Source organism: Hydra viridissima, unplaced genomic scaffold (genome assembly GCF_058129835.1).
Source record: "Hydra viridissima isolate aposymbiotic clone 2 unplaced genomic scaffold, HvirCarnegie_v1 scaffold_3, whole genome shotgun sequence".
In the NCBI taxonomy this organism is placed as follows: Eukaryota; Metazoa; Cnidaria; class Hydrozoa; order Anthoathecata; family Hydridae; genus Hydra; species Hydra viridissima.
This window is the reverse complement of record NW_028324302.1, coordinates 1342431-1368481: the sequence shown is the minus strand read 5'-3', so window position 1 is coordinate 1368481 and position 26051 is coordinate 1342431. Positions and strand designations below refer to the sequence as shown.

General features: G+C 31.4%; 1 protein-coding gene across 1 annotated transcript in view; it reads left to right on the top strand.

The window, feature by feature from the left end:
- The window catches only part of LOC149890540 (uncharacterized), a 45740-nt gene extending 20319 nt beyond the window's left edge, over nucleotides 1–25421 (top strand). The window contains exons 7-16 of the mRNA XM_090081151.1: nucleotides 2778–2900; nucleotides 4418–4534; nucleotides 16953–17075; nucleotides 17339–17461; nucleotides 17646–17768; nucleotides 17981–18067; nucleotides 18316–18438; nucleotides 18705–18827; nucleotides 24968–25090; nucleotides 25255–25421. Coding sequence (XP_089937277.1) covers nucleotides 2778–2900; nucleotides 4418–4534; nucleotides 16953–17075; nucleotides 17339–17461; nucleotides 17646–17768; nucleotides 17981–18067; nucleotides 18316–18438; nucleotides 18705–18827; nucleotides 24968–25090; nucleotides 25255–25421 — 1232 coding nt within the window. The remainder of the gene's footprint in view (nucleotides 1–2777; nucleotides 2901–4417; nucleotides 4535–16952; nucleotides 17076–17338; nucleotides 17462–17645; nucleotides 17769–17980; nucleotides 18068–18315; nucleotides 18439–18704; nucleotides 18828–24967; nucleotides 25091–25254) is intronic.
- Nucleotides 25422–26051: the final 630 nt, after the last annotated feature.

Here is a 26051-nt window from a genome sequence, read left to right as displayed (position 1 = left end):
TCAAATCACAAACAAGATAAATATATTTTGTACGCAACAAACCTTTAAGCGCATGTAACTTGACAACCAAGTGAAATGACAGCTGACACTTTTGATGAGCGGTGTTGCCAGTTATAAAACTATAGTGCTATGGTAGAAAACAAAAAATATCTATAATAGATTGTGAGAAATGAGGGGGTGCACAAACCTCCCGACTGCCCAATGCTCCCCTACCTCCCCTACAATACATATCTCACACTGCACACATTTTTTCCAAGTTACTTTCTTTTGATAAATATTATAACAATTTCTTACCATTGTAATTGTTGATATGTTTTAGTCCAAACATTGATATTATTTTTTTTTTCTTATTTTGCTAAATGTTAAGAAGTTCTGGCAAAGTTTGCAATACCTAAAATGTTCATATCCATATCGTGACAAATTGAGGAATTGGCATGATACTCTTAAATTTCTTTTTTCTCCAGTTCTTCTGTGGCATTTTTTTTTTTTTGATGTTAAAATCCAGGTAGTGAAAATTCAAATAAAAGTTAGTGCAATCTTACTCAATACCAATCAACTGCATATTACTGATTACATAAACAATACTATAAACAATACTGTTAACATAAACAATAAACAGTTAATGGCTGATATAATACCCAAGAGGAAAGGTTTTTATCCATCACAGTGACATTAATTTTAAAAAACCATAGTTTATAGAAAATAAAAATTTTTATCTATTTTTAAATATCAGATGTAAAATCCAGACATAGGTAACTTTTTTGTGAGACTAATATGATTTGAACAAGTCAGATCTTTAAAATGATAAATTTTTTGTTTTTAAAAATAACCTTAGCCATATAATGCTAAGTCTACTTAACCATAGAGATTTTAGCTGATTATGAGAAAAACTTTAAATTCTGTGTCAACTGTTTTTGTTTTCCAAATGCTTTTGAAGCAAAATATTTCTAGCAACAGTTATTTTACTTATTTCTAGGCGCGCTAACAGAACTTTTATGGACCAAAACTTTATTTTACTGTTTTTTGTGTTTCAAAAATAGCTCATACATTCTAATGCACTGCTTTTGATATGTGTTTTAACATTTATTGATTTTTTTTTTTTCTTTTTTTTTCTAAAAAACTTATAAACGTTATCTATAAAATGAACTATAGAAAACAACAGAGGAAAAGCATCCACACTTAAGGAAGAATCTGTAAACAAATTTATTGAAGCTCAAATCGGAATATGAAAGAAGAAGAGAAAGAGAATCAAAATGGAAGAAAAAATCAAATAGCTGTTTATTAAGTTAAATAGAATCTTTAAAATGCTTTTACCAAGATCACACAGGATTTGAATTTGCCTTTTAGTACTCTGACAATACAAGAGCATTTGATGCAAGCAATTTTATAAGAACGCCTAGGACTGTGTCGTTTCTGAAACAAAGGTTTTAAAAGTTAAAAAGAGGTGCATTTCTTTGTTTTTAACAGCGGCTTAAGTTATGATAAAAATTTAGACCAGTGATAGTTTTATACAAATATTGTGTAAATGTGAATTTTCATCCAAATAGAAAAATAATGGTGCAACTTAAATAATGTACTTTCATTCACAAAGTATCACTTAATTAAGAACAGTCCAAAAAGTTTAAACATTTTCAATAATTATTGCTTATTTTAACCTCATAATTCAAATACAAACATTTTTTAAAACTGATTTTTTGAACAATAACAGCGTCAATGCACCTTTCATATTCAGCAAATAGTTTTTTTTTATAGTTCATATTTTTCAGATTTTGATAATTTTTTCCAGAAAATCTTATTAGTTTTAATTTTCTTTCCAACCACTTGCCTTATCAGCTCCTAATTGACCATATCAATATATCAATATTTTTCTGTTTCAAGTAAACCATAACACTTTTTGCTGAGTGACAATTGGCACCATCATTGGTATATAAGGTTCTTGAAATTTTTTAACATTGTCATTAGGAGAAAAAATTGTTGAGGACTCCATTTTACTGGTCCAATCTTCCGAACTGTGTAGAGAACTCATCTTCCCTACCCATCCAAAAAGCAAATCCAAATCAATTTTGAACGTAAGTGATAGAAGCATTTTTTATTTAAATTAGAAAAAAGAAGTTAATAAAGTTTATTTGTGATATCCTTTCCCAATCTTCAACCAAAAATGATGGTGATTCAAGTCTGCTACAGTCTTTTTTTTATTAAAGGATTAAGTTTTGGTTTCTTGACTGGTTGAGACACATCCAATCCTATTTCAGTCTTCTGCGAATGATCTGGTCTGACACAAAATAGCTTTGTAAATAAGCTCAACTCTTGGTATTGTTTTGTTTTTTGAAGGCGGTTTCTTTCGACCAAACCCCTTATTGAATCAACTTTTTTTTTTTTGCTGCATTATGATTTAGTGAGAAACCTGAAAAAAATAGTAAAAAACAATTTGCATAGCTTTTTCTGAGAATATTTTGTATTCTGTAGACGTATTATAGGGAAGAAACGTAATACTGGTGTAGCTTTGTTGTTTCTAATTTAGAACTTCAATAATGGATAGATTGGGTATATTTGCATAAATTTAAAAAAAGTACATAAAATCTCTTATGTACTTACTTTTAAAATAAGCATTTTTATGTGTTGATAAGTATTTATGATATTCGATTAAATATATGCAGATATCATCCTAATATCCTGGTACTTTTTACATATTTACCTGGGGCTCTAATATTAAGTCCTAGGGTCCCTATATAACTTTTTTGATAAATTAAATGTATTCATACACACTTCTTTTGTAGGTATTATTGATTGTAAAGTGCACTGCAAATATCCTAATTCAACTTGTGAAAATCTTAGTGGAACAAGTAAATGCTTTTGTTATAATGGTTCTATATTTAATGAAGCCTTACTAGATTGTGAAGGTAGGATCCTAATAATTAAAAAAAATTTATAAGTAATGTTGTATAATGTTATATAATATTATGTTACAAGTGATAATTGGTGACACAGCAATCAAACTCCTTGATTAATGAAAAAATGTCTTAACAAACTGATTTTTAGCAAATCTATTTAACAAATTTTTGATTTTAGCATACTGCCATCTTTAGGGTAAGTGAAGTAAAGGATAAATCTAGCATCATTTGTGTTTTTACTAACCAGCTGCATCAGGCACAAGCATGATTGGATTCTTCTGAAACTATTCCTTTTGTATCAAGCTCTTCAACATTTATGTAATGAAGTAGCAACTATCAAATTTAGCAGAGTTTATTATGTAATAGAAAAATTAACAAAGTCTTATGAATGCACTCCAAATAATATTATGAAATGCACTCCAAAAAATATGCCATAATTTAAATAGTTTGTTTTAGCTACATGCATGTTTTACCTCATTTTCTTTCAAATACTGAAATAAATGTTAATTTTTTATGTCACAGTAATAGAATAAAAATAATTCCTCAATAAGCTTCTATTTTTAATGATCAAATGTTTTATTGGTTAAAAATGATTCATATTTTTTTTTCAAGAATTTTGATACTCCATAAAGATTTTAAAATGTATTTAGAATGTAATTTTTTTTGAATGGCAATTTACTATATTCATAAATTGTATTTATAAATATACATTAAGCATTAACTTTGTATGTAATATGTAATGAAAAAGTTCAAGAGAAGGAGAGCGCTGTGGGCTAATAAATTTTTATTTAGCTTGTTTTTCAACTCCAGATGCACCTAAGTACTTTTATTTGCAGTTTAATTTATACTATCAAAAATTCTTAAATAAATTCTTCTAATAGAAGAAATCTACAACAGGAATAGAATCTACTCCTGTTGTAGATTTCTTCTAATAAAAATTGAAATAGATGTATAATTAGCAAGTTAAGCAGACTTTTCAGCAGTCTGATTTAACTACTTCTTTGCCAAACTAACCATCTTATGCCGCTAAGTTTATAACTAAGATGATTAAATAAACAGTACAGCTGTTTTGCTTTTAGAAGAAAGTTAGTTTAAAAGAAAATTAAAAGCTTTGTAGTAGTTGGAAAAAGCAGGCTGCTTCAGATTTAGGAAACATATTACAAGGATTAAACAACTAGTTTAAATTGTTGCTATGTGCAGTAAATCCAGTGTATTTTTTAAGAACTTTGATGTAAAGCAGTGCTCATTTATTGTTACTATGAATTCAGTACATACCAATAATTAAGCTGCACCTTTCAGAGCATTTTACTATCAGGCAAAATTGAATTAGTTTTTTTGCTACATATTTTTAAACTAAAAGTTATCAAGAATCACTTTAAATTAGATTTCAAATAAACTCAACCATCTCTATGCTACAAATGTCTTACATTTTAATTACATAATTACAACTCTATATATACCAGGAAATACACTTTTTCTTTTTCTTTTTTTTTAATCTTTATAAAAATGTAGGTTTTTGAATTTAGACATTGATGAATGTTTGGTGAATTCCAAGCTTGCAAACTCTACCTGCAAAAATTTAAAGGGAACTTTTGAATGCTTATGTCCTCAAGGATTTTTTTTTAAAGAGTTAGAATGCCAAGGTAATTATGATTTTTAATACGCAATTCTATGGTTAACTTATGTATGTGTGTATGTGTGTATGTGTGTATGTGTGTATGTGTGTATGTGTGTATGTGTGTATGTGTGTATGTGTGTATGTGTGTATGTGTGTATGTGTGTATGTGTGTATGTGTGTATGTGTGTATGTGTGTATGTGTGTATGTGTGTATGTGTGTATGTGTGTATGTGTGTATGTGTGTATGTGTGTATGTGTGTATGTGTGTATGTGTGTATGTGTGTATGTGTGTATGTGTGTATGTATGTATGTATGTATGTATGTATGTATGTATGTATGTATGTATGTATGTATGTATGTATGTATGTATGTATGTATGTATGTATGTATGTATGTATGGTACTTTATCTTTTTTTCACTTTCTTGTCAAACATACTCTGAACACGAAAGTGTAAACTCCATTAAAGCAAAACCAATATTTGTAAATATTTTTTAAAACTTATATTTTTCAAAGAACTATTTTATTAAAAGCTTTGTATTTTAGCCAGCAACATTAGTAGTTTTATAGATTTACGTGTCACTCAAGTGAACTAAGGCGGGAAACCAGGGTTTTTTAAACAAAAACTGTACTTATGCTATAGTTGATATTTTGTTAAAAAGTTAAACAAAATGCCACATATTTGGTGCCGTTGGAAAGATTTTTTGATGAATTTCTTGATGTAATTAAAATATATATTTTATAAGTAACCTACGAGATAGGATAGGCGCTAGAAAGTAGCCAATATTTACTACAAAACCTGCCCGCGCACAGAGATTAGCGCTCGTTTTCGGCTAAATTTTGCCTCAGAATATCCGTTGAGCTTTGAGCCATACAATTACATCGTGACAAAGTCTTTTAAATTAACATAGAGCTCGAAAATTAAATAAAAATCTTTTTTTTGTTTTACAATAATAAAACTTTGTTTTTTATAGAACAAAAACAAAAGTGATAACGTTTGTCACGTACTTTTTGTGCACAGTTTTCAGTCGTGTTCACTAAAAAGTAATAAAAATTAATAAATAAATTATGGTTCGGTTGCGCCAAAGATAAATGTAATAAAAAAGAGTCTCGGTTGTATTTTACTCGGTTATATTTCCTCAATATTCTCGGCTGTAGTTTTCAGTAAATTTATTATATAAATTATCTTACGCGTCATTCGCAACAGAACTGTTTTTTAAAAATTGCTTTTATATACAAAAGAAATTAATGACGCCTAATACGGTTTGCATAAATCATAAAGTTCTCGGTAGCGAAGCTTACCGCGGTATGCATAAGTTATTAACGAAACAACCGATCGAATTTACCTAAAGCTTTCGGCTTTTTTTTTTAGAAAAAAACTGGTTTCCCGCCCTAGTACACTTGAGCATATGTTGATCTGTACATTTATTATCTTGTGTTGTTGCATTTATTAGATATCTACTACATGTTTCATAAAATTCTTACAATCATATATAGGGTGGAATGCAAGAAACTTCAAATTTGAAGTCGAACTTCAAACCTTAAGTGCGACTTGAGCGAATGCATAAAGCGAACTTCAACTCAAGCCAGACTTGAAAACCGCCAAAAATAGACCGTTTAGAAGTCTGACATTAAACCAGACTTGAGAGAGCAAAAGTTCTTTCCGAATTTAAGAACCCGACTTGAAATTTCAAGTCAGACTTCAAATCTAAAGTCTGACTTGAACGGAATGCCAAAAGCGAACTTAAACTGAAGTCAGACTTGAAAAACGAGAATTTTTGAATTTTCAAGTCATTTTTTCAAGTCTTCTCCAGACCAATCTTGAAACCAAACTTGAAAAAAAAAGCAAACTGCCATTATCATTTTGCTGATGCGTAACAAAACTTTACTATTACTATATAAATTATTACAACCTTTGCAAATATGAAAATGAGTTTTTTACAAGCAAAAGTAATTACTTGGGTATATTGACGTGATTCATTAAAAGATTACATTGTAAAAGTATTTTTGTCAATGAATTTATTACAGAAGACTGAATACCAATATTGTGAAATCTTGTGTCTTTTAAAACATCCTGTAACTCGTATGTAATGATCCAACATGTTCTATTTCGATGCAATTAGAAATGCTTATTAGCAGGTCGAACGTCCTAGCATTATAAAAGGCTGTTGATTAAGGTACGTTTATGTGATACAGTATAAAAGTAAATTCCATTTAGTAATAAACAGTTCTAGTTTTACAAAGAAGTGATACGTGTAAAAGGAGTAAAATAGAGTTCACGAGAAGTAGTTACAATAATATGAAGTATTTAAAAAAAATTGTTTTGAAACGTTAAAAAATGATTCGGTATGATCTGATTTTTAGAAGAAGAAGAAGAAATATGCCAAATCACATACCAAGGTTTATATTGACAGAGACTTGTCTCAAGTTCGGTTCTTGCATTCCACACTTAGCCTCTTCTGTCTACATAGCTGGAGAAGGAGCTAATTTCTCTAATACTTTTACCATCTTTGTCTAGATAAAAGTTTTTTATCTTTTTTCAAAACAAAGAATATAATTGCTACATTGTATTAGAGTGGAATGCAAGAACCGAACTTGAGTCAAGTTCGACTTGAAATCTCAAGTTCGACTTTGTCAAGTCAGACTTGAAAAATTGACTTGAGCGAATGTGTAAACGAGACTTGAAAATTTCAAGTTCGTGCTCGTAGGTTGTAGGTTGGTCGTATGTACCACTTAAGTGATCAAGACAATATCTCTTGATTTCTCCATTTTAACAGATTCCATTTGAATTAAAATACATGCAAATGTTCTATAAAATAGAGAATCGTATTTTGACGCCTTTTGGGGATGATCCTATTCTAGAATGTATTTTTATTTATCTTTTTTCTAATACTTCAATGAAAATAATATTTTTTTTTTTACTAATACTAAGAAAACTATTTTAAACAAAATTAATTTTCTCAATGCTAATACAACATAACATTTTGTATATATATATATATATATATATATATATATATATATACCTACTAATATATATACCATTTACATATGTTAGTATTCCAGTACATTTTCATATGTAAGTATATCATTTACAATTGTAAGTCAATAGAGATCACATATGGAGACAGGTCTTCTGAAATTATTGGGCCACTTATATAAACAGAAAGAAATCTTTTACTGAATCATTGATAGAATCTTGCTCATTAACACATGAAAAAGAACAAAAATTAAGGTTAAACAGAAATCTCTTATTAAAAAAAATACATAAGAGCAATATAATGAAATTCATGATTCTTGATAAAGAACTAATGCAAAAACAAGTAGAAATAACTAATATAAAAAAAACTCACTCCAGAAAAAGCAACTATACAAACAAAAAGAACATGAAATTAAAATGAAAATTTATCAAAAAAAAATTTCACGGTTAAAATTTTTACAAAGTTTAAAAAAAGCAACACAACAGAATTATTCTATGTGAGGATGATTATTTTCAAATAATATCAGATACAAAATTTTTTTAGAATGTTTTAGTTTATCACTTTGTTTTTTAGTGAAATTGTTTTTTTCATTTATAATACTTAGTTGAAATATAAAATGTAGTTCTTTTGAAATAATATGCAGTATAAATATTTGCAAATAATGATTTTGTTATTAGACCTTTATCCATAATCAGACAAAGTTTCTCTTTGTTTCTGCAAATATATCTCTTGTGAATGCTTCAGCACCATATTCTTCATTGGTATTTTGTATTTTATTGCCTCCAAAATAATCATTTTGTAGAAGGGCAATGTTGTGAAGCACAAAACAGGATATTATTATAGCTATGGAATTTTCCAGTTTTGTTCTCAAGGGAATGTTAAAATAAGTGTATCATATTTTTGATATACCAAAGTAATATTCAACAAATGCGTTCAACATGTGCGTACTTCGCAAGCGGTAATTGTATCTGATTTCACTTTCGTTTTTGGGTTAGAAAAAGGTGTAATTAAATATTGTTTACATGGATAGCCAGAATCACCAAAAACATTAATATTTTGGCGAGCTTTTAAAAATAGTTTAATAGCTGAGTTAGCAAAAACAAATGAATTTTAAACACTTTCAGGCCATTGAATACAAACAGATAAAGTTTCTTTTAAAGCACCTGCAATGACCTGGCAGTTCAGAAAAAAAAAATCGCTTTTCGTTTTAATATTTCTGCGCTTTCTCCACCAGAATTTACTATTGGAAAATGTGTTCCATCAATTGCTTCTATACATCCTAGGAATCCTTAAATGTAGTAAAATCTAAATAATGGTTGATAAATATAAATATTTTCTTTATCTAAGAAAAGTTCAAAGTTTGTATGTAATAGCAAAACCAGATATCCTTGAAAACTTATAATCACTTTTGGTGATTTATTAAAGAATCAGCTTCTGTTGGAAACTTTATGTTCTGATATCTTTTGTTAGCCATTTGAATTGAAGTGTTCTTAAGTGTTCAAAAAGTTGACTGATTAACTTTCAGCTCCTCCTAATCTCCTATTACTCTCTAAAAGAGTTTATTTATTGTTACTTGAGTATATTATCATTTGTTGGTATAAAATGTTTTTATTTAAAAACATAATAAAAGATCTACAATGAGAAGGTGCCATTTTCTGAAACTGTTTCTTGAATATCTACTCACTTGGAATGAACCAGTAGCATAAAACGGAAATGCAATAGCCAGTTGCTGTACAGATGAAAGAGGGTATCTTAATTGTAAACATTGTAGTTAATAATGTCATTAGCTAATTTTAAATAGGTTTCTTTGGAAAATCAGTAGCGCCAATTAGATTGTTGTAAACTTCTAAAGGATTGGCTTCGTCAATAATAAACCTTGGTATGTGATTTGGCATATTTCTTCTTCTTCTTCTTCCTCTTCTTTTTCTTCTTCTAAAATTCAGCTCATACCGAATCATTTTTTAACGTTTCAAAACAAGTTTTTTAAAATACTTCATATTGTTGTAACTACTTCTCATGAACTCTATTTTACTCCTTTTACACGTATCACTTCTTTGTAAAACTGGAACTGTTTATTACTAAATGGAATTTACTTTTATACTGTATCACATTAACGTGCTTTAATAAACAGCCTTTAATAATGCTAGGACGTTCGACCAGCTAAGTATTTCCAATGGCATCAAAATATGACACGTTGGCAGGCCCGGATTTACCTCATTTGGGGCCCTAGGCTTATTAAAATTTTGGAGCCCCTAAATTGATATAATAATCCTTTATTCAAGAATCAAGAATGTACTTTTAAAAGCAACTTCAAATACTAACACTCAATGAAATTTAAAAAAAGGACTTTGGTATGTGAAAATATGTTTTATTTTCAAACTTTAGATTAACTTTTTTCTACACTTTTTCTTAGCAAATTCTTCAATCAATTTGTCGAAATCAATTTTGAAAACAATGAAAAATTATTTAATGTATTTTGTATCATAGCTGATCTTAAAAAATTTTTCGTAAGTTTTAACTTTTAAAAACTTCGTTCTCCAGAAAAGTTAGTGAACATCAAACATATATAGATTCTTAAAAATTTTTCGGAATTTGGAAACACAATCTTTTTTTTTTTCTTTTATAATTTTTTATAATGATAAATGACTTATAGGTAAATCTTCACTTTTGCAGGTTAACTTAATATAATTATGTATATGAACTAGTTCATTATACAAAGCTTCATCGATGTCTTCACTGTATTGCTCGATAATTTTTTGGACGTTAGTTTTTAAATCCTCATAGGATATGTTTAAATTTGTCAAAAATCCAAATAGTGCGAAAATATTCTGATAAGCTGTAGCCCGTCATTTTAAATTTACACTGAGTATTTTCAAACTTTTTTCAAATATACTTGTTTGAATTGCTTATTTAGGAGTCAATTTGGTTTGTGGTGTTTGAGATTCATCTGGAAATCTTTTGTTTTTTCGTTGCCTTTTCATTGTGTAGTCGGTGTCTGGAAGCAACTTTTTTGCCTCTGCTCCAATTACACATAATTGCCAACTAATTTATCAAAAAAATGACCAAGAGATGAGTATAAATTTGAACAAGTGTCTAGGGTAATTTTTGAATCTTGTAGACATTTTGAAACTAAGTTTATTCGACTCAGTCGAATTCGAGTCAAAACTTGAATCTTCCGCAATTTCATTCAAAGAATCTTTTATGCCTTCGTAGTTTCGATATTGTATTCACAGAGTCTCCACGAGCACTCCATCGGATTTTAGACAGATTTAACAGACCTATCCGAAAATTTCTCTAGAACAGTCCATCGTTTGGTTGATGACGAAAAAAAGTTATATATTTGTTGAACTATTCCGAAAAAATTAATTGACTCTATACAGCAATCAAAACCAGATGAACCCACTAAATTCAATTAATGTGTAGCACACGGCAAAAAGGTGGCCAACTTATTGATATTCAAAATTTTCGTCTTCATACCTTTATATTTTTCAGACATGTTTGGCGCGTTGTCATATGATTGTAATCTACAGTTGGATATGTCCAAGCTGAGAGTTGAATCCAAAAAGTTGATGGTTACTTCAACTAATTTCTCACCCGATTGATCCTCAATTTGAACAAAATCGATACATCTTTCAATTGGTTCAAATGTTGTATCATTAACATATCTCAAGATAATACAAAGCTGATCTTTGTGACTAATGTCTGGTGTAGAATCGACGGGTAAATCAAAATATTTTGAACTATTTTCTTCGTTGCTAATCTACTGTAAAACATCCTTGGCCATCAGTGCAACGATTTTGTCACAAACAGTCTTTGACAAATAATTATTTTTTCCTGATCCAACATTTCCATAATTTTCCAAATGTTCAGATAGAAAAGGGTCAAACTTCGAAAAAATCTCCAGTAATCCTACAAAATTACCATTGGATTCTTTGCCAAAACTTTTGTTGGATCCTCTGAAAGCCAAGTGTTTTTCTATTAAATTACAAATCACTGCTACTACTCGTTTCAAAACTTGTCACCAGTAATTTCGTTCCTTTCTGATATCAGATTCCAGCTGATCTTTTACACTATAATTCTTTTTACGCTCTAAATATTTCATCAAAGCTTCTCTATGTTCGGGTGAATTCTCATGACTTTTTAACGATGAAAACGAATTTTTCCAGTCTCTAAATCCATGCGTTGCTAGAGCGAGCTAAGAAACTCTAAACAGCTTGCACACAAAGCAAAACACACTACCTAACGATGGTGAATATATTAACCATTCTCGTTTAAATTCTTCACCATTGGCTTTTTTGCTAGTGAAAAGGTTTTTTGAGCAACAGCGATCGTTTTTTGCATTCGACGTTTTTGAAGCCAAAAATGTGTAATTTATATTCTGACAGACTTCAGGCCCCATTTGAATCCAGGAGTCAACATTCTACATAGACAAATCAGCCCATAGTCCGGCATCACTCTGTCTATTAATTTGAGCACTCAGATCATTTAAAGTTATTGCACTTATTAGAGATGATTCACAATAAGTTACAGTTGATGTTTCAGTGATTGCTGACAAATTATTTGTTTCCAATCCAGTAGCATTTTCATTTACTTTAATGAAAAACTGATCAAGCTTTGGTAACTTTTTGAATGAAATAATGCACTAATTAAATTCTTACATTAATTTTTGAATGGTACTATACTTAAAAATACATTTTTAATCTAAGTTTCTAGTTTATTCTGTAAAAATAGAATTCAAATTTCAACTTATTAAGTTGAAATTCGATTTCTATTTCAAAATTTGATTATACCCTACATTATAACTTCACAAATTATGAATAAACAAGGAAGGGATGTATGTTTTCACTAAAAAATTACGAAAGTAATTTTTAAGAGTTGGCGCCTGTAGAAAAACATGTTTTTCATATGAATAATTTGAAATTATGAACGTTTATGTGCAAACTCAAAATATAAAACGTTCACTTTGTTTTCAATACAATTGTTGATTTTTCATCAAAAGTTTTCAATTCAAATTTTTATTTGTTTTGGAATTGGATCTCCTGATACTTGGGGGCTCCCTAAATCTTGGGGCCCTAGGCAGTGCCTAGCCTGCCTGTGGGTAAATCTGGGCCTGCATGTTGGATCATTACATACGAGTTACAGGATGTTTTAAAAGACACGCGTTTTCACAATGTTGGTCTTCAGTTTTCTGTAATGAATTCATTGACAGATATAAGGTAAGTATGGGTATTAAGGCCCACCTAACAGACTTTTGGTCATTTAGGCTTTAAAAATTTATTTAAAAAAAATATTTTCGATTGCTGCTTAAGATTAATCATTCCTTGATGTAAAAATCTTATCTGCATATTGAGGAAATAATTATAACAAAAGTTATTCATGTTTTTGTAGCATACCTTAATTGGGCCTTATTACCCCTTATGGGGGTAATAAGGCCCATGTAAAAAATACAAAAAATAAATAAAGAAAAACCAGAAAAAAGTTTGGAAACATTCTTTTAATGCATAGTTTATCTCACATTTATAAAAAAATAAGTAATCTTGCATATTTATATACTTTAAAAGAATCAATTTTTTATACAACAGTGAATAACAACAGAAAATTAAAAAATTCAATAAAGAAATGTTACAAAGAAAAACATTATTCTTCGCAGAATGGACACACTAATTCTTCCTCATCTTCAGAATCATACCCCATGCACCCCTCGTGGTACCATACTTTACATTTACAACATTGTCGCATACTTTCTACAGACTTTTGCTGGCATAACAAACAAAACCAATCATTCACATCCACACTTACAGACTTACTTTTCTTTGCACTTGGTTTTCCTTTGCCTTTATTCTTTTTATTAACAGCTTTAGAAGTGGAAGATTGAGAATAATCTTTTTTCAGGTCTTTAGAAACATTTGCTTTTCCTTTGCCCTTATTCTTATTATTAACAGCTTTAGAAGTAGAAGATTGAAAATCTTCTTTCGTTAGGGCTTTAGCAACATAGTTAAAACTTTTTTTGCGACCGACCATAGCCATATTTTTCTTTTTAGCAGGACTCGGCATTAAATCATTGAAACTTGCATTAAGATTAATTTCAGGTTGATCGACTGAAACTGTTGAGAGACTGGGTTGGGTGACTGAAGCAGGTGAAGGACCAGATTCAGTAAGGCACGTGTTAAAAGATGCACTATCAATTTCTGTCAAAATACTTGGCAAAAAAGCAGTATCTGGAATGGCATTTGGGTTAAAAGGATAAATCCCAGTAGCCCTGAAACCACTTGTAATATTCCCAATTGACATGCACTTGTTCCATGCTGGTGTAAAAAGTTTGCCAAATAGAGATTTGGTTATTCTTCTATCTGGATGTGTCCTTAAATATTTCATGACTTCTTCATCCCAATAGGACTCGAAAGCTTTAAAGACAGATTTGTCCATGGGCTGCAATTCATGGGTAGTATTGCTTGGTAAGCAAAAGATGTGAATCCCAAAGCTTTCCGCCTTTTCAACTATTCGAATATTAATATGGGAAGCAGCACCATCAATAATTAACCGAGTCTCTCCACTTGTTTTATATTTATTGAAGTGGTCAAGCCATATAAGAAAGGATTCGATGGTCATCGACCCCTTCTCCGTCATTAATGTAGTTGAACCTGGAGGCAAATCATCACTGAATTCACTCTTCAGGCGAATACCTTTGAAAAGCACCATTGGAGGTATAGCACTTCCCATAGCATTGGCACAGCCAACTACAGTCACATTTTCTGCATGTTCCTGAGCAACAAGATGAACTCTCTTCGCTCCCCGTTGTACTAAAACAGCTTGTTGGTGATGAACTGTAAGCCTGACTCCTTTTTCATCCATGTTTTAGAGCCTTTCTGGAGTATTAAAAAAGCCATGCAATGACATTGGTTTTTCTAATTTGGTGAAATAGTCCTTAACAATAAACGGATTCATTTTTTGTGCCCTTGCTGGGTTCATAAATTGCGCCTTTCGGCAGCTAATTTTTGGGTAGCGCCTTAAGAAACTATTACACCAGTCTCTACCTGCCAGTTTTTTGTTGACATTGAAGCAATGATTAATATTGTTTGCTTCGACAAACTCAAAAGCATATGCCCTCAAGAGTTTTGGTGTTATTGGCATACCAATGTCTGACAACCTGAAAATTCTTGACACTAAATTTTGCTCCTGCTCACTAGAAAGCGTAGTTTTTCTTCCTAAAGACTTTTTCTGGGATCCTGTACACAAGTGATTTCGTAGAGTTCTACGAGGAATTTTGTATTTTATGGCAGCTTCTCTTTGCGATGCTCCGTTTTGCACAGCTTTGAAAGCCTTCTGCAATTGACCTTCTGTCCAATTAGCTCTACTTTTTCCATTAGCAGTTGCCATTTCCAAAGACAATATTTTAAATATATATTTTTTTAATAAATAGTATTTAAGTCTATAAAAATAAATATATAATTTTTTCTTTTAAAAAACAACATTTTATATATTGATTAAAAAGTAAAAAATAAATTTTTTCAAAAGTAGTAAAAGTATAAAATCTATAAATTCCAGAACAACAACGTTTTTGTAACTAATATTTAACAATTTTATTTATTTACACTAAAGTTTGTTGTTTATTCTTTGTATAAATTACTTTTCTTAACTATTTCTTTTATTTACGCTAAACTTAAGTCAGTTTCAAGTTGTTTGTTTTAATTACTTTTCTTAATAAATTCTTTTGTAACGCTAAACGAAAGTTTAGCGCATTTCTTTTATTATTACCGCTGACCTCGTGTTTGGGCCTTATTACCCGATTTTTAGTGGGCCTTATTACTCGCTTTGAACCTGTTACGTTTATCGATAATCTATCCTTTTGTTTCAACACTTGCATAAATATTACATGATGAGTAATGATAACGAATAAGTACTTAATGCAAATAAATGTAATTGAAAAAAATAGAAGCTTTATAAAATATTTTAAAATGTAAAAACATGTATCTTAAAAATTAGACTTAAGCAATTTTTGACGAAACTAACAAAGTAATCTTGCTTTGTCAAACGCGCGGTAAAGAAATGCTGATTTTTTTTTGCTGCCAGTGATAAAACCAGATAAGTCTAATATTTTAATGTCGAAAAAAAGTTTCACAATTTATTTTTTCCCTAACTTTGGATTAGTAGGCCTTATTACCCGCCGGGCCTTAATACCCATACTTACCTTACTTTCACAATGTAATCTTCTAAATTATTTACGTTAATATACCCAAGTTACTAATTTTCATATTTGAAAAGGTTGTAATAAGTTATATAGTAATAGTAAAGTTTTGTTACGCATCAGTATAATGATAATGGCAATTTTTCTTTTTTTTTTTCAAGTTTGATTTCAAGATTGGTCTGGAGCAGACTTGAAAAAATGACTTAAAAATTCAAAAGTTCTCGTTTTTCAAGTCTGATTTCAGATCAAGTTCGCTTCATGAATTCCGTTAAAGTCAGACTTCAGAATTTTTGCTCTCTCAAGTCTGGTTTGAAGTCAGACTTGAAAACGGTCTGTTTGTGGTGGTTTTCAAGTCTGAGTTGAAGTTCGCTTTATGCATTCTTTCAAGTCCCACTTCAGATTTGATGTTCGACTTTAAATTTGAAGTTCGGTTGTTGCATTCCACCCTTAGTTTTATAACATTTAATTGAATGCTTCAATATCAGCTGCTGTTGTAGAAGAAACAATTGGTCAAGTTAAATGGTCATAAATATGTTGTTTCTTTTACTGCATTATTGGTTGCTTTAAAGGAAGGTTAACACTCACAGTAAATGTTTAAAAATCTAAACGCTTTTCTCATTATTGCGGTACAAAACCAACTATGATTTGTTTTGCAATTGTTCTTCTAATCTGAGCTAACTATTTTCAACTTGTTAGGATCAAAAACTAAATTAACAGAAGGTGTTCGCAATATTCTTTAAGAACTAAAATTCCTGCTATGTCGGTAGTTGTATTGTTAACATATTTAGCTTATATATGTGTTATTATAAGGCTCAGTAAGTTATGAAACAAAGAAGGATTTGTAGCTATAGGAAATTCAGTATTAATTTAAAGCTCAGGTGCACCAAGCAACCAATATAGAACTAGCATCATCATCAGATGGCAGTAAGATAAATCAGTATATAAGTAATTTTGGTGTAAGTAATATTTGGTTTTGAAACTTTCTAACTTTGTGTTGCTATAGAATTTAGGCAGTTGCTATGCAGCTTACGTGAACATATCAACCATCAAATGTACCTAATAACTCTAGTAGACCTTTAGTAACTAAATTAATTGCAGTTCATAGAACATGCATATTTAAATTCTAAGATTGATTATGCTGCAGAATGATTTCAAATGTTTTAAGCATAATTATCATCAAGAATCTGAAAGATGTAGTTCTGATGTTCAAAATAATTGTCTTTCTCTTTTTTTCAAAAATATGTACTTCTTGTTCAAGTATGTACTTTATATTTCTCAGACATTGATGAATGCTTGGTAAGCTGTAAATATCCAAACTCCACTTGTATAAATTTGAATGGAACATTTAATTGGATTTGTCCACAGGGATACTTTTACAATGACTCAGTTTTAGAATGCCAAGGTGATTAATTTTCTGTTCATACAGCTATACTTTATTATAACTATAGCTTTTTTTCTGTTTCTTAACTTAACGCTAGCTAATGTACACAAGTTTTAGAAGATTTTTTTTCTAAACTTCTGCTTTACAGCAAAATTCTATTTGGCTTTGAAGAGCTGATGCAATAAATACTTTGCTCTTAATGCCTATTATGCATGCATCTCTATCTTAAAACTATTGTCTACTTTAACTTTTATCTTGCACAAGTATCATTTTAATTTTCTCAGATATTGATGAATGCTTGCTCAGCTGTAAATATCCAAACTCTACTTGTGTAAATTTAAAAAGAACATTTAATTGCATTTGTCCACAGGGATACTTTTTCAATCACACACTTTTAGAATGCCAAGGTAAATTTCATTTCTTACAACATTACTCTTTTGGTTTTTTTCTGTGTTTCTAAATTTAAGTTTAGATCAATGCAATTAAGCATAAATGTTTTAAAGCATAATATTTGACAACTTTGAAGAGCAAGGATGCAAGGAACATTTATTTGTATTACCTGTGTTGCATACTTTTTTTGAATACTTTTAGATTTTGACGAATGTTCAGTAAGCTGCATGCACCAATACTCAACTTGCAGAAATTTGAATGGAACATTTGAATGCTCATGTCCACAGGGATACCATTTTAATGACACAATCAGAGATTGTCAAGGTTGATAAATATTCTTCCCTACTTCTATGATTTTTAATAAGCTTTATTTCTCATGTTTATATGCTTGTAAGTTTATTTTCATACACTCAAAATGTTTGAGAGAGATTTTAAAAACTCTACTTAAAAGCAAACTTCTTTTCTTCTTTGAAGAGCTTAAACTTTTAACACTTACTCCAATCATTTACAATGTATGTTGTTTTATATAACTTTAGACTTTGATGAATGTTTGGTAAGCTGCAGGTATAACAACTCTACGTGCCTAAACTTGAATGGAGCGTTTAAATGCACTTGTCCACAAGGTTATTTTTTCAATGAGTCAGTTTTGGAGTGCCAATGTGAATCCTTCTGTAAACTTATATATTTATGATAACTTAAACTTTTTTCTGTTTTTCTGAAGTTACGAGAAGCTAAATAGACTCAACTTTTCGGAGATGTTTTTTCCCCTAATTTTCATTTTATAACTGAATTCTAGTTGACTTAGAAGAGTCATTTGAATGAACTTTTTCTTGTATTGCCTGTTGTAATTACTTTTTTTATGTGTATTTAGATTCTGATGAATGTTCAGTAAGCTGCTTATACCAAAACTCAACTTGTACAAATTTGAATGGAACATTTAAATGCATATGTCCACAGGGATATAACTTTGATGACACAATTAGAGAATGTCAAGGTTAGTTGATATTCTTCATATGGCTGCATTTTTTTTATAAGTTTAGATTTTCTAGTTGTAATTGAATTGCATGAAAGAAACTACCTAAAGTGTATTTGTTTGACAGTTTCTTTGAAATATTGTAAATATAGTTTGCATTAAAACCTTTTATTCAGATTTAAATGGTTTTTCAAAGACAAATCTAGCAATAGGTCTAATTGTTCATGGTTAATAGTTTCTTTATTTTCTATTTTTCTGCAATATATGCTTATTTGTATTTTTTTTAGATTTTGATGAATGTTCTGTGAGCTGCAAGTATACAAACTCTACTTGTACCAATTTGAATGGAACATTTGAATGTTATTGCCCAAGTGGATACTTTTTTAACCATACAGTTTTGGAATGCCAAGGTAAAAAAGAAAACCATGCACTTTTGTTTTTAGTAGTTTTTAAAATATCAGTAAAAGATGAGCTTCTTAATTTTATTCAAATTTAAGAATACATGCAAAACTTCAAAGTAATGCTTGTATTTTTAATACACGTGTAAAGTCAAAAACATTAAATATTCCACGGTTAGTCAACTTGACTCTCTCAAGAGTTTATAACAATATTTATAAGGGAAGTGTCAACTTTACAGTTTTGTTAGCCACTACTTTTAAAACTGTATTTATTTTCTTCCTTTTTCTTTCCGGCTGTTAGAATAAAACAACAGAATACTTATCTATGCCTTCTCAATACAAAAGTATACATCAGTCTCAAGACATAAAATGGAAATGAAAATTAAGTATAACAAATCTCTAAATAATTCTTTATTTCTTTTTAACAATAACTTCTAATCCTTAATGAAAACTCAAATAATAAAATGACTCTGGTTTTTTCTAAACTTTTATTTTTTAACCTATCATCCCTCTCATGTAAACCTGTTATATGAATTTATCGAAAATAAAACAAATCAAAATCTTTGCTTCAAAATTTAAATGAGAGGAGTTTTATATTCAATAGTTTATTTACAGTATATATGGTCTTTTTGGGTATTCTGGATGATCAATAGTCCTTTTACACTTTTGCAGAAGATGGTGAAAGTTCTAGTGTATAAGCTTTTCAGAGGCTGATGAAGCCCTTAATATGAAAAAAGATTGCATTGGCTTTTTTAGTAACACTTGCATTCTTCATATCCAGACAAAAGAAGTTGATTTTATCAACATAGTTAGCTACCAGTTCAGTGTCGCACCTTTTTGGAATTGGAAGTGCAATTGGCTACTTTTACTATTATAAATAAATTGTTGACAAAACCAAACAATTGATAAAGATTGATTGGTGGAATGATTTTCAGAATAAGAGTATTCTTATATTCAGGGTGTTGGTTTATGAATGTTGCCAGATATTTTTGCATTTGACAACTCACCAGCTGATTTCCTGAATCTTTGAAGATATGTCTTTATAGAGCAAACGTTCTATAAAGACATATTCTTCAAATAGTTTTCTAAGTTCCTAAGAGTTTTAGTCTCCACATTACACCATGTTCATGAGTGTGAACTTGAGTTAGACTGTAATTTATCATAATTTTTGTCATCTTCATGTCTCAGACAAATACAAATTTTATAGCATTTACGTTACCAAAACCCTTTCACTTAATTGATTCCAACCTTTTCAAAGTGCTTGAATGAATGCAAGTAACTTAAGACTGGTAAGTTTTTCCAATACATCACATAATGATATTTAATACCATCCCCTCTAGAATTTGTTACTTTATGTAATTCCGGAAAGTTCTAGAACATTTGATGACGTTAGGGATTTAATAGCTTTAATAGTTTTTACCAATAATGATTGTAAATACGTGTTTTTGAAGATTTATGACGGTTTGTGGAAGGATATTTAGGGAAAAGCATGGGGTATATATAAAGGAGAAAATTTGTAAAAAAGGACCGTTAGGAGAGAAAATTATTGCTATTTAGTGACTTTTTGATTGCGAGAAAAAACTACAAGCTAAGCGGGCATGGAACAAAGAACGAGATTATTTGATATGTTTGAAACGTATGATGGCACTTCGGATGCTGCTGTTTGGATTCAACGAACGAAAGTGATTGCAGAAATTCAGAACTTAAAGCTTGAACTAATTTTTCCGATTCTTCTCAGAGAAGCTGCTTATGCAGTGTACGATGCTTTAACCGCGGAAGTCAAAAAAGATGTAGTGGAAGTAGAGCCTGTGTTATTAGCGGCGTTTTCTATAGATGCCTACACTGCATATGAACTGTTTGCAAAACGAAAATTATGTGACGGAGAAAAAATCGATGTGTTTTTGGCTGATTTAAGACGATTAGCCTATCTTGCAAAATTACCAGAGGAGTCTGTGCGTTTGGCATTTGTTGTGGGTCTGCCAGAAGTCTTATCATCAAGATTTCGAGCCGTGATGGACCCGATTGATATAATGTTACCCAGAGTGAGAGCTGCTATGAACTGCGCAAATGTGATTGACAGTGATGCTGTTGGCGCTGAATCTAGACGCCATGCTACAAAAACTGCATTAGTGTGTTACAACTGTAAAGGTTTGAATCAAATTGCAAAGAACTGTTTGCTTGCGAAGAACCTGTCTCCGAAGACCGTTAGATGTTTTAAATGTGGGGAGGAAGGACATATTGCATCGAAATGCTGGAAGCTGCAGGGAAACGATTGCAGGAGCGAGGAATCTGCGCTACCTGAACATCGGTGGAAAGAGCGCATTATCTGTTGTTTGTTTGAAAGTTAATGGTATGGTTGCGACAGCTTTAGTAGACACAGGGTGTTTGAAGACAATTTTGAATAAAAATTTCCTGCCCAAAAATCAATGTAGGTACTCAAACTCTCAAAAGGTAGTAACGTTTGAAGGAAAGGTTCATCAGTGCACTAGGTCAGCGGTCGTGACTCTTGAGGTAGATGGCATTAAAGCACGTGATGAGGTTATTTTAGTGGATTTCCAACCGTTTAGAGTTGATATGATGCTTGGAATGAGTTTCATTAAATTACTAGGAGGAGTATCCGTTTCTCCTTTGGGAAAAGCAAAGTTCGCACTGAGTTACTGTGGAGCATCGGCTTCGAGTAAGAACAAAGTCAAGAAAATCGAAATTAAAAAGAATGATCATGAAGCAATTTTTAATGGTGTTGAATGGAGAGTCAAATGGAAATGGAGAGATGGAGAAGGCCCCAACAGATTGTATAATAAAGTGGCACAGTACGGAATTCCACCATACGCTAGAGCAGACAATGAAAACGAACTACAGGATTGGATTGATCGGAAATGGCTGTTAGAGTATGACGAAAATGAATTGGGGCCGCCCAAAGGGCAGATTCCCTTAATGGCTGTCATTCAGAGAAACAAAGACAACAAAATCCGACCTGTTCTAAACTGGAGAGAAGCTAACGATTTCATTGAGACATACACGAGAGATTCAGATGTGTGTGTCGAAAAGCTTAGAGAATGGAGAAGGATGGGTAACAAACCAGCAATCATCGATTTACACAAGGCATATCTTCAACTAAAAACTGATAAATCTCTTTGGCCATTCCAAACAGTGGTGTTTCGAAATAAAAGATATTGCTTGACACGACTTGGTTTCGGATTGAATGTTGCGCCAATGATCATGAAATCCGTTGTGAGTGCCGTCATTGATCAAGACGAATTGATGAAGAGGGGAACGTCTGCTTATATAGACGACATTTTCGTAGACGAAAGTTTGGTGAGTCTTGATTATGTCAAGAGGCATTCTTTGAAATATGGTTTAGAGAGTAAAGAGGTGACCAGATTGATGATAATGGAGTTCGTGTGTTAGGATTGTGTGTGCGCATGGTTGGTAACAAACTTATGTGGTCCAGAGGGAATCGAGTTGATGCTATCTCGCAAAAGTTAACCAGGAGAGTTGTGTTTTCAATCTGTGGACAGTTGGTAAGACATTTACCCGTGTGTGTTTGGTTGCGAATGATTTGTAGTCTCTTGAAGAGAAAAGCTGTCAGTCTGACGACGGGTTGGGACGATGAAGTTTGTGATGAGAACGTTAAGTGGGTGCTTCAGGAAGTATTTGCTGAGGTGAAACGCTGCGAGCCTGCTTGTGGTGATTAGGCTGTGCGTAGTGATGAGGGAAAAGTGTGTGTTGATGCCAGTTTTTTAGCGATTGGTGCTCTTATTCAAGTTGGGGAGACTATTGTGGAGGATGCAACACGGCTGCGAAAATAAACGTCTGACGTTCATATAAACATGGGAGAATTAGACGCTGTGATACGGGGAATGAATATGGCTCTGATGTGGAAGCTGAAGAAAGTGACTGTTTTTACCGATTCCATGATTGTGTACCACTGGGTTTCTTACGGGAAAATCAAGGTTGAAATCAAAAGCGACGGGTGAAACGCTGATTCGAATAAGACTGAGCGTGTTGCAACAACTAATTGAAGAATACGATGTTAGTGTCGAGGTGAAACTCATTCCTTCTAAAGATAATTTGGCCGACGCATTAACTAGAGTTCGCAGCAGATGGCTCAACAAACTGACTGTGTCAGAGTGTCGGAATAGTTGTATGGGAGTCGCAGCTACAAAGGCTTAATCTATTTCCGATATACACAAAAGAACTGGATATTTTGGAGTGAATCGAACGTTAAACTTTGTTCGTAAAACAATTCCGACTGCTACTGAAAACGATGTTCGAAATGTGATAAAAAATTGCGAACCATGTCAGTCAATAGATCCAGCGCCAATACGGAGGGAAAAAGGGAAATTGGATCTTGAAGGAAACTAGGAGAGATTGGCCATGGATATCACGCATTATGGCACTGACAAGTTTTGAGTCTAATTGATTGTGGACCTTCAAAATACGCGTTGTTGCGACAATTATTGAGCTCATACGGAAGTGTTGCCATAGTCCGAATACTCCGTCTTGTTTTTTGTGAACGTGGAGCACCGTCTTAGATATTAACTGACAATGAGCCAACATTTAAAACTAAAGAGATAAGGAGTTTCCTTGATAGTTGGGGAGTGCAAATTAGATATAGAGCCGCTTATTACCCTGAAGGAAATGGAATTCTGGAAAGAAACCACCGTACGATCAAGAGAATAGCAGAACGATCAAAAATGTCGATACCGGAAGCCCTATATTGGTACAATGTCTCAGCCGACAAAAATGGTGCAAGCCCGATGGGCAAAATATACAGCTATCCCATTGGTGTGAAAGGATTGAAAAAAGAGAATCTTATTGCACGAAATGTCATGAACGAGAGATTTCGAATTGGCAATAAAGTCTGGCTGAAACCACAAAATACGAGGTGCCATACAAAGTGGCAACCAGCTACGGTAACTAGGAATGCGTTAAACCAAACCATAGAAGTGAACGGCATTCCGCGTCATGTGAAACACATTAGACCTCGAAATGATACTCAGTCCTACATTATCCCTGATGTGGAAGTAGAGATGAATGTTGAAACTAATCAAGTGAACGCTGAAAACCAAGGAGATCCAATTAAAGATGTATTAGAGACGAACGAGGAAAGTATCGAAGCTGAAGATAGACCCCAAGAAATCGACATGCTTTTGCGACGAAGTGGTCGGGAACGGCGCATGCCTTCGAAATACTTTGATTACTATTTGGATGATCCGTAAGGATCAAGGAGGAGTGTAATTCCGGAAACTTCTACAACATTTGATGACGTTAGGGATTTAATAGCTTTAATAGTTTTTACCAATAATGATTGTAAATACGTGTTTGTGAAGATTTATGACGGTTTGTGGAAGGATATTTTGGGAAAAGCATGGGGTATATATAAAGGAGAAAATTTGTAAAAAAGGACAGTTAGTTAGGAGAGAAAATTATTGCTATTTAGTGACTTGTTGATTGCGAGAGAAAACTACACTTTAATTAGGCTATTTGTGTAGAAATCAAAAAGTTGTTTCCAAGCGAGTTTAATGTTTGAATGAATATTCAGTTCAGCAAGTTTTTGAATGAATATTCAGTTCAGCATTTTGGGTTAGCATGATTGTATAAGATTTTGATCTAGTGCAGCACAGTCCTGTAATAACCAGAATCTTAAAGTAAATAAAAAAATTAATTACTTTTTTTTTCATTTTGAGAACCAAATCTTTAAAAGCCACTGAGTTCTGCATTTTATTTTGCAAATAGTATCTTGAAGCTAAAAAAACAACCAAAGTTTGTATTATTACATTTGAAAAAATTTGTTTCAAAAACTATTTCTCTAGCTTTGGCACATTTTTTTATTTTACATTTTACGTTTACTTGTTTTCAGAATGCCACCTCTATGGGGTAAATATCCAAAGTTTGTATACTTACCTCATAGAGGTGACATTCTCAGGGAAATCGGTCAGAAATAAGAGTATCTGATCATTTGTAGCACCAGTTTAGCTTATTAAAGTCAGAAAAAACTCAAATGGTTAATGATAATTTGTGTAATGTGTGAATTAATAGGATCTGTTCTCTAATAAATGTTTAGCATTTGAATTGTGGCTATTGAAAATGATATTAAAAGTGTGTTTTATTTGTCTGTAACGCATATCACTCTTGTTTTATTTTCTAAGATGTTGACGAATGTTTGTTGAGTTGCAAAAATGTAAACTCTGTTTGTACAAATTTGAATGGAACATTTGAATGCTTATGTCCGCATGGATACTTTTTTAAGGAGACTTATCTGGAATGCGAAGGTAAGCAATATACTTTAGCACAGATTTTTATCAATTTCTTTGTTTTTCTAAAGAGAAAGTATTGCTAAATGTACTCAAATTATTAAAGTTCTGGTGTACAGTAAAACTTATTTAGATTTAAATGGTCTTAATTCTTAATACTGCTAAATAGTTTTTTTTTTTAGAACTAAAGTTAGAGACGTGTATTAAATCTAAATTTTATTGTGTTAAACCCTCCAAAGGTTTAAAGAATGCTTTATATATTTTATATTACTCCCTCAATATATATATATATATATATATATATATATATATATATATATATATATATATATATATATATCCGAGTTAAATATTTGAGAGTATTTTCTACACGAAACGAGAAGAACCATAAGTAAGTATAATTATCATTTGACTTAAATTTTCATTGAGGAATTACTACATTGTTATTAATTGTATTAAGATTTTGTTTTTAAATCTAACGTAAGATTAAAGTGCTGGATGCCTTTACACGAACCATACACAAATTATGCACGGACCACACCCACACCACACTTAGGGCAACCCAACACCCAAATATCTAACGTACTCAAACATAACCAAATACATTCCCCAAACACTAAACAATATCTTCTCAACTCTCACACTCAAAAAATGCCCATCGTCGTATTATCTGCACAAAGATATTCACACTATTTCCGTTCAAACTCAAAATATCCGCCCATATCAAGCTCAAATTAGCTGAGTAAATATTCAAAAAAACAAAAAAAACACAGCAAATCAATCAAACATCACGTGATGTCACGTGATGCACGTGATCATTAAATTAATGGCATTAGTTCCAGCAGCATCTTTATGCTGGAAATTTAATTTAAAGTTTCATCTTGTTGCGGACAACCATTTTTGCTTTCAAAAGTCACCATTTTTTCCTCTAAAATATCCAGGGAAATGTTAATTATTTTAAAAAATTTTTAAATCAAAT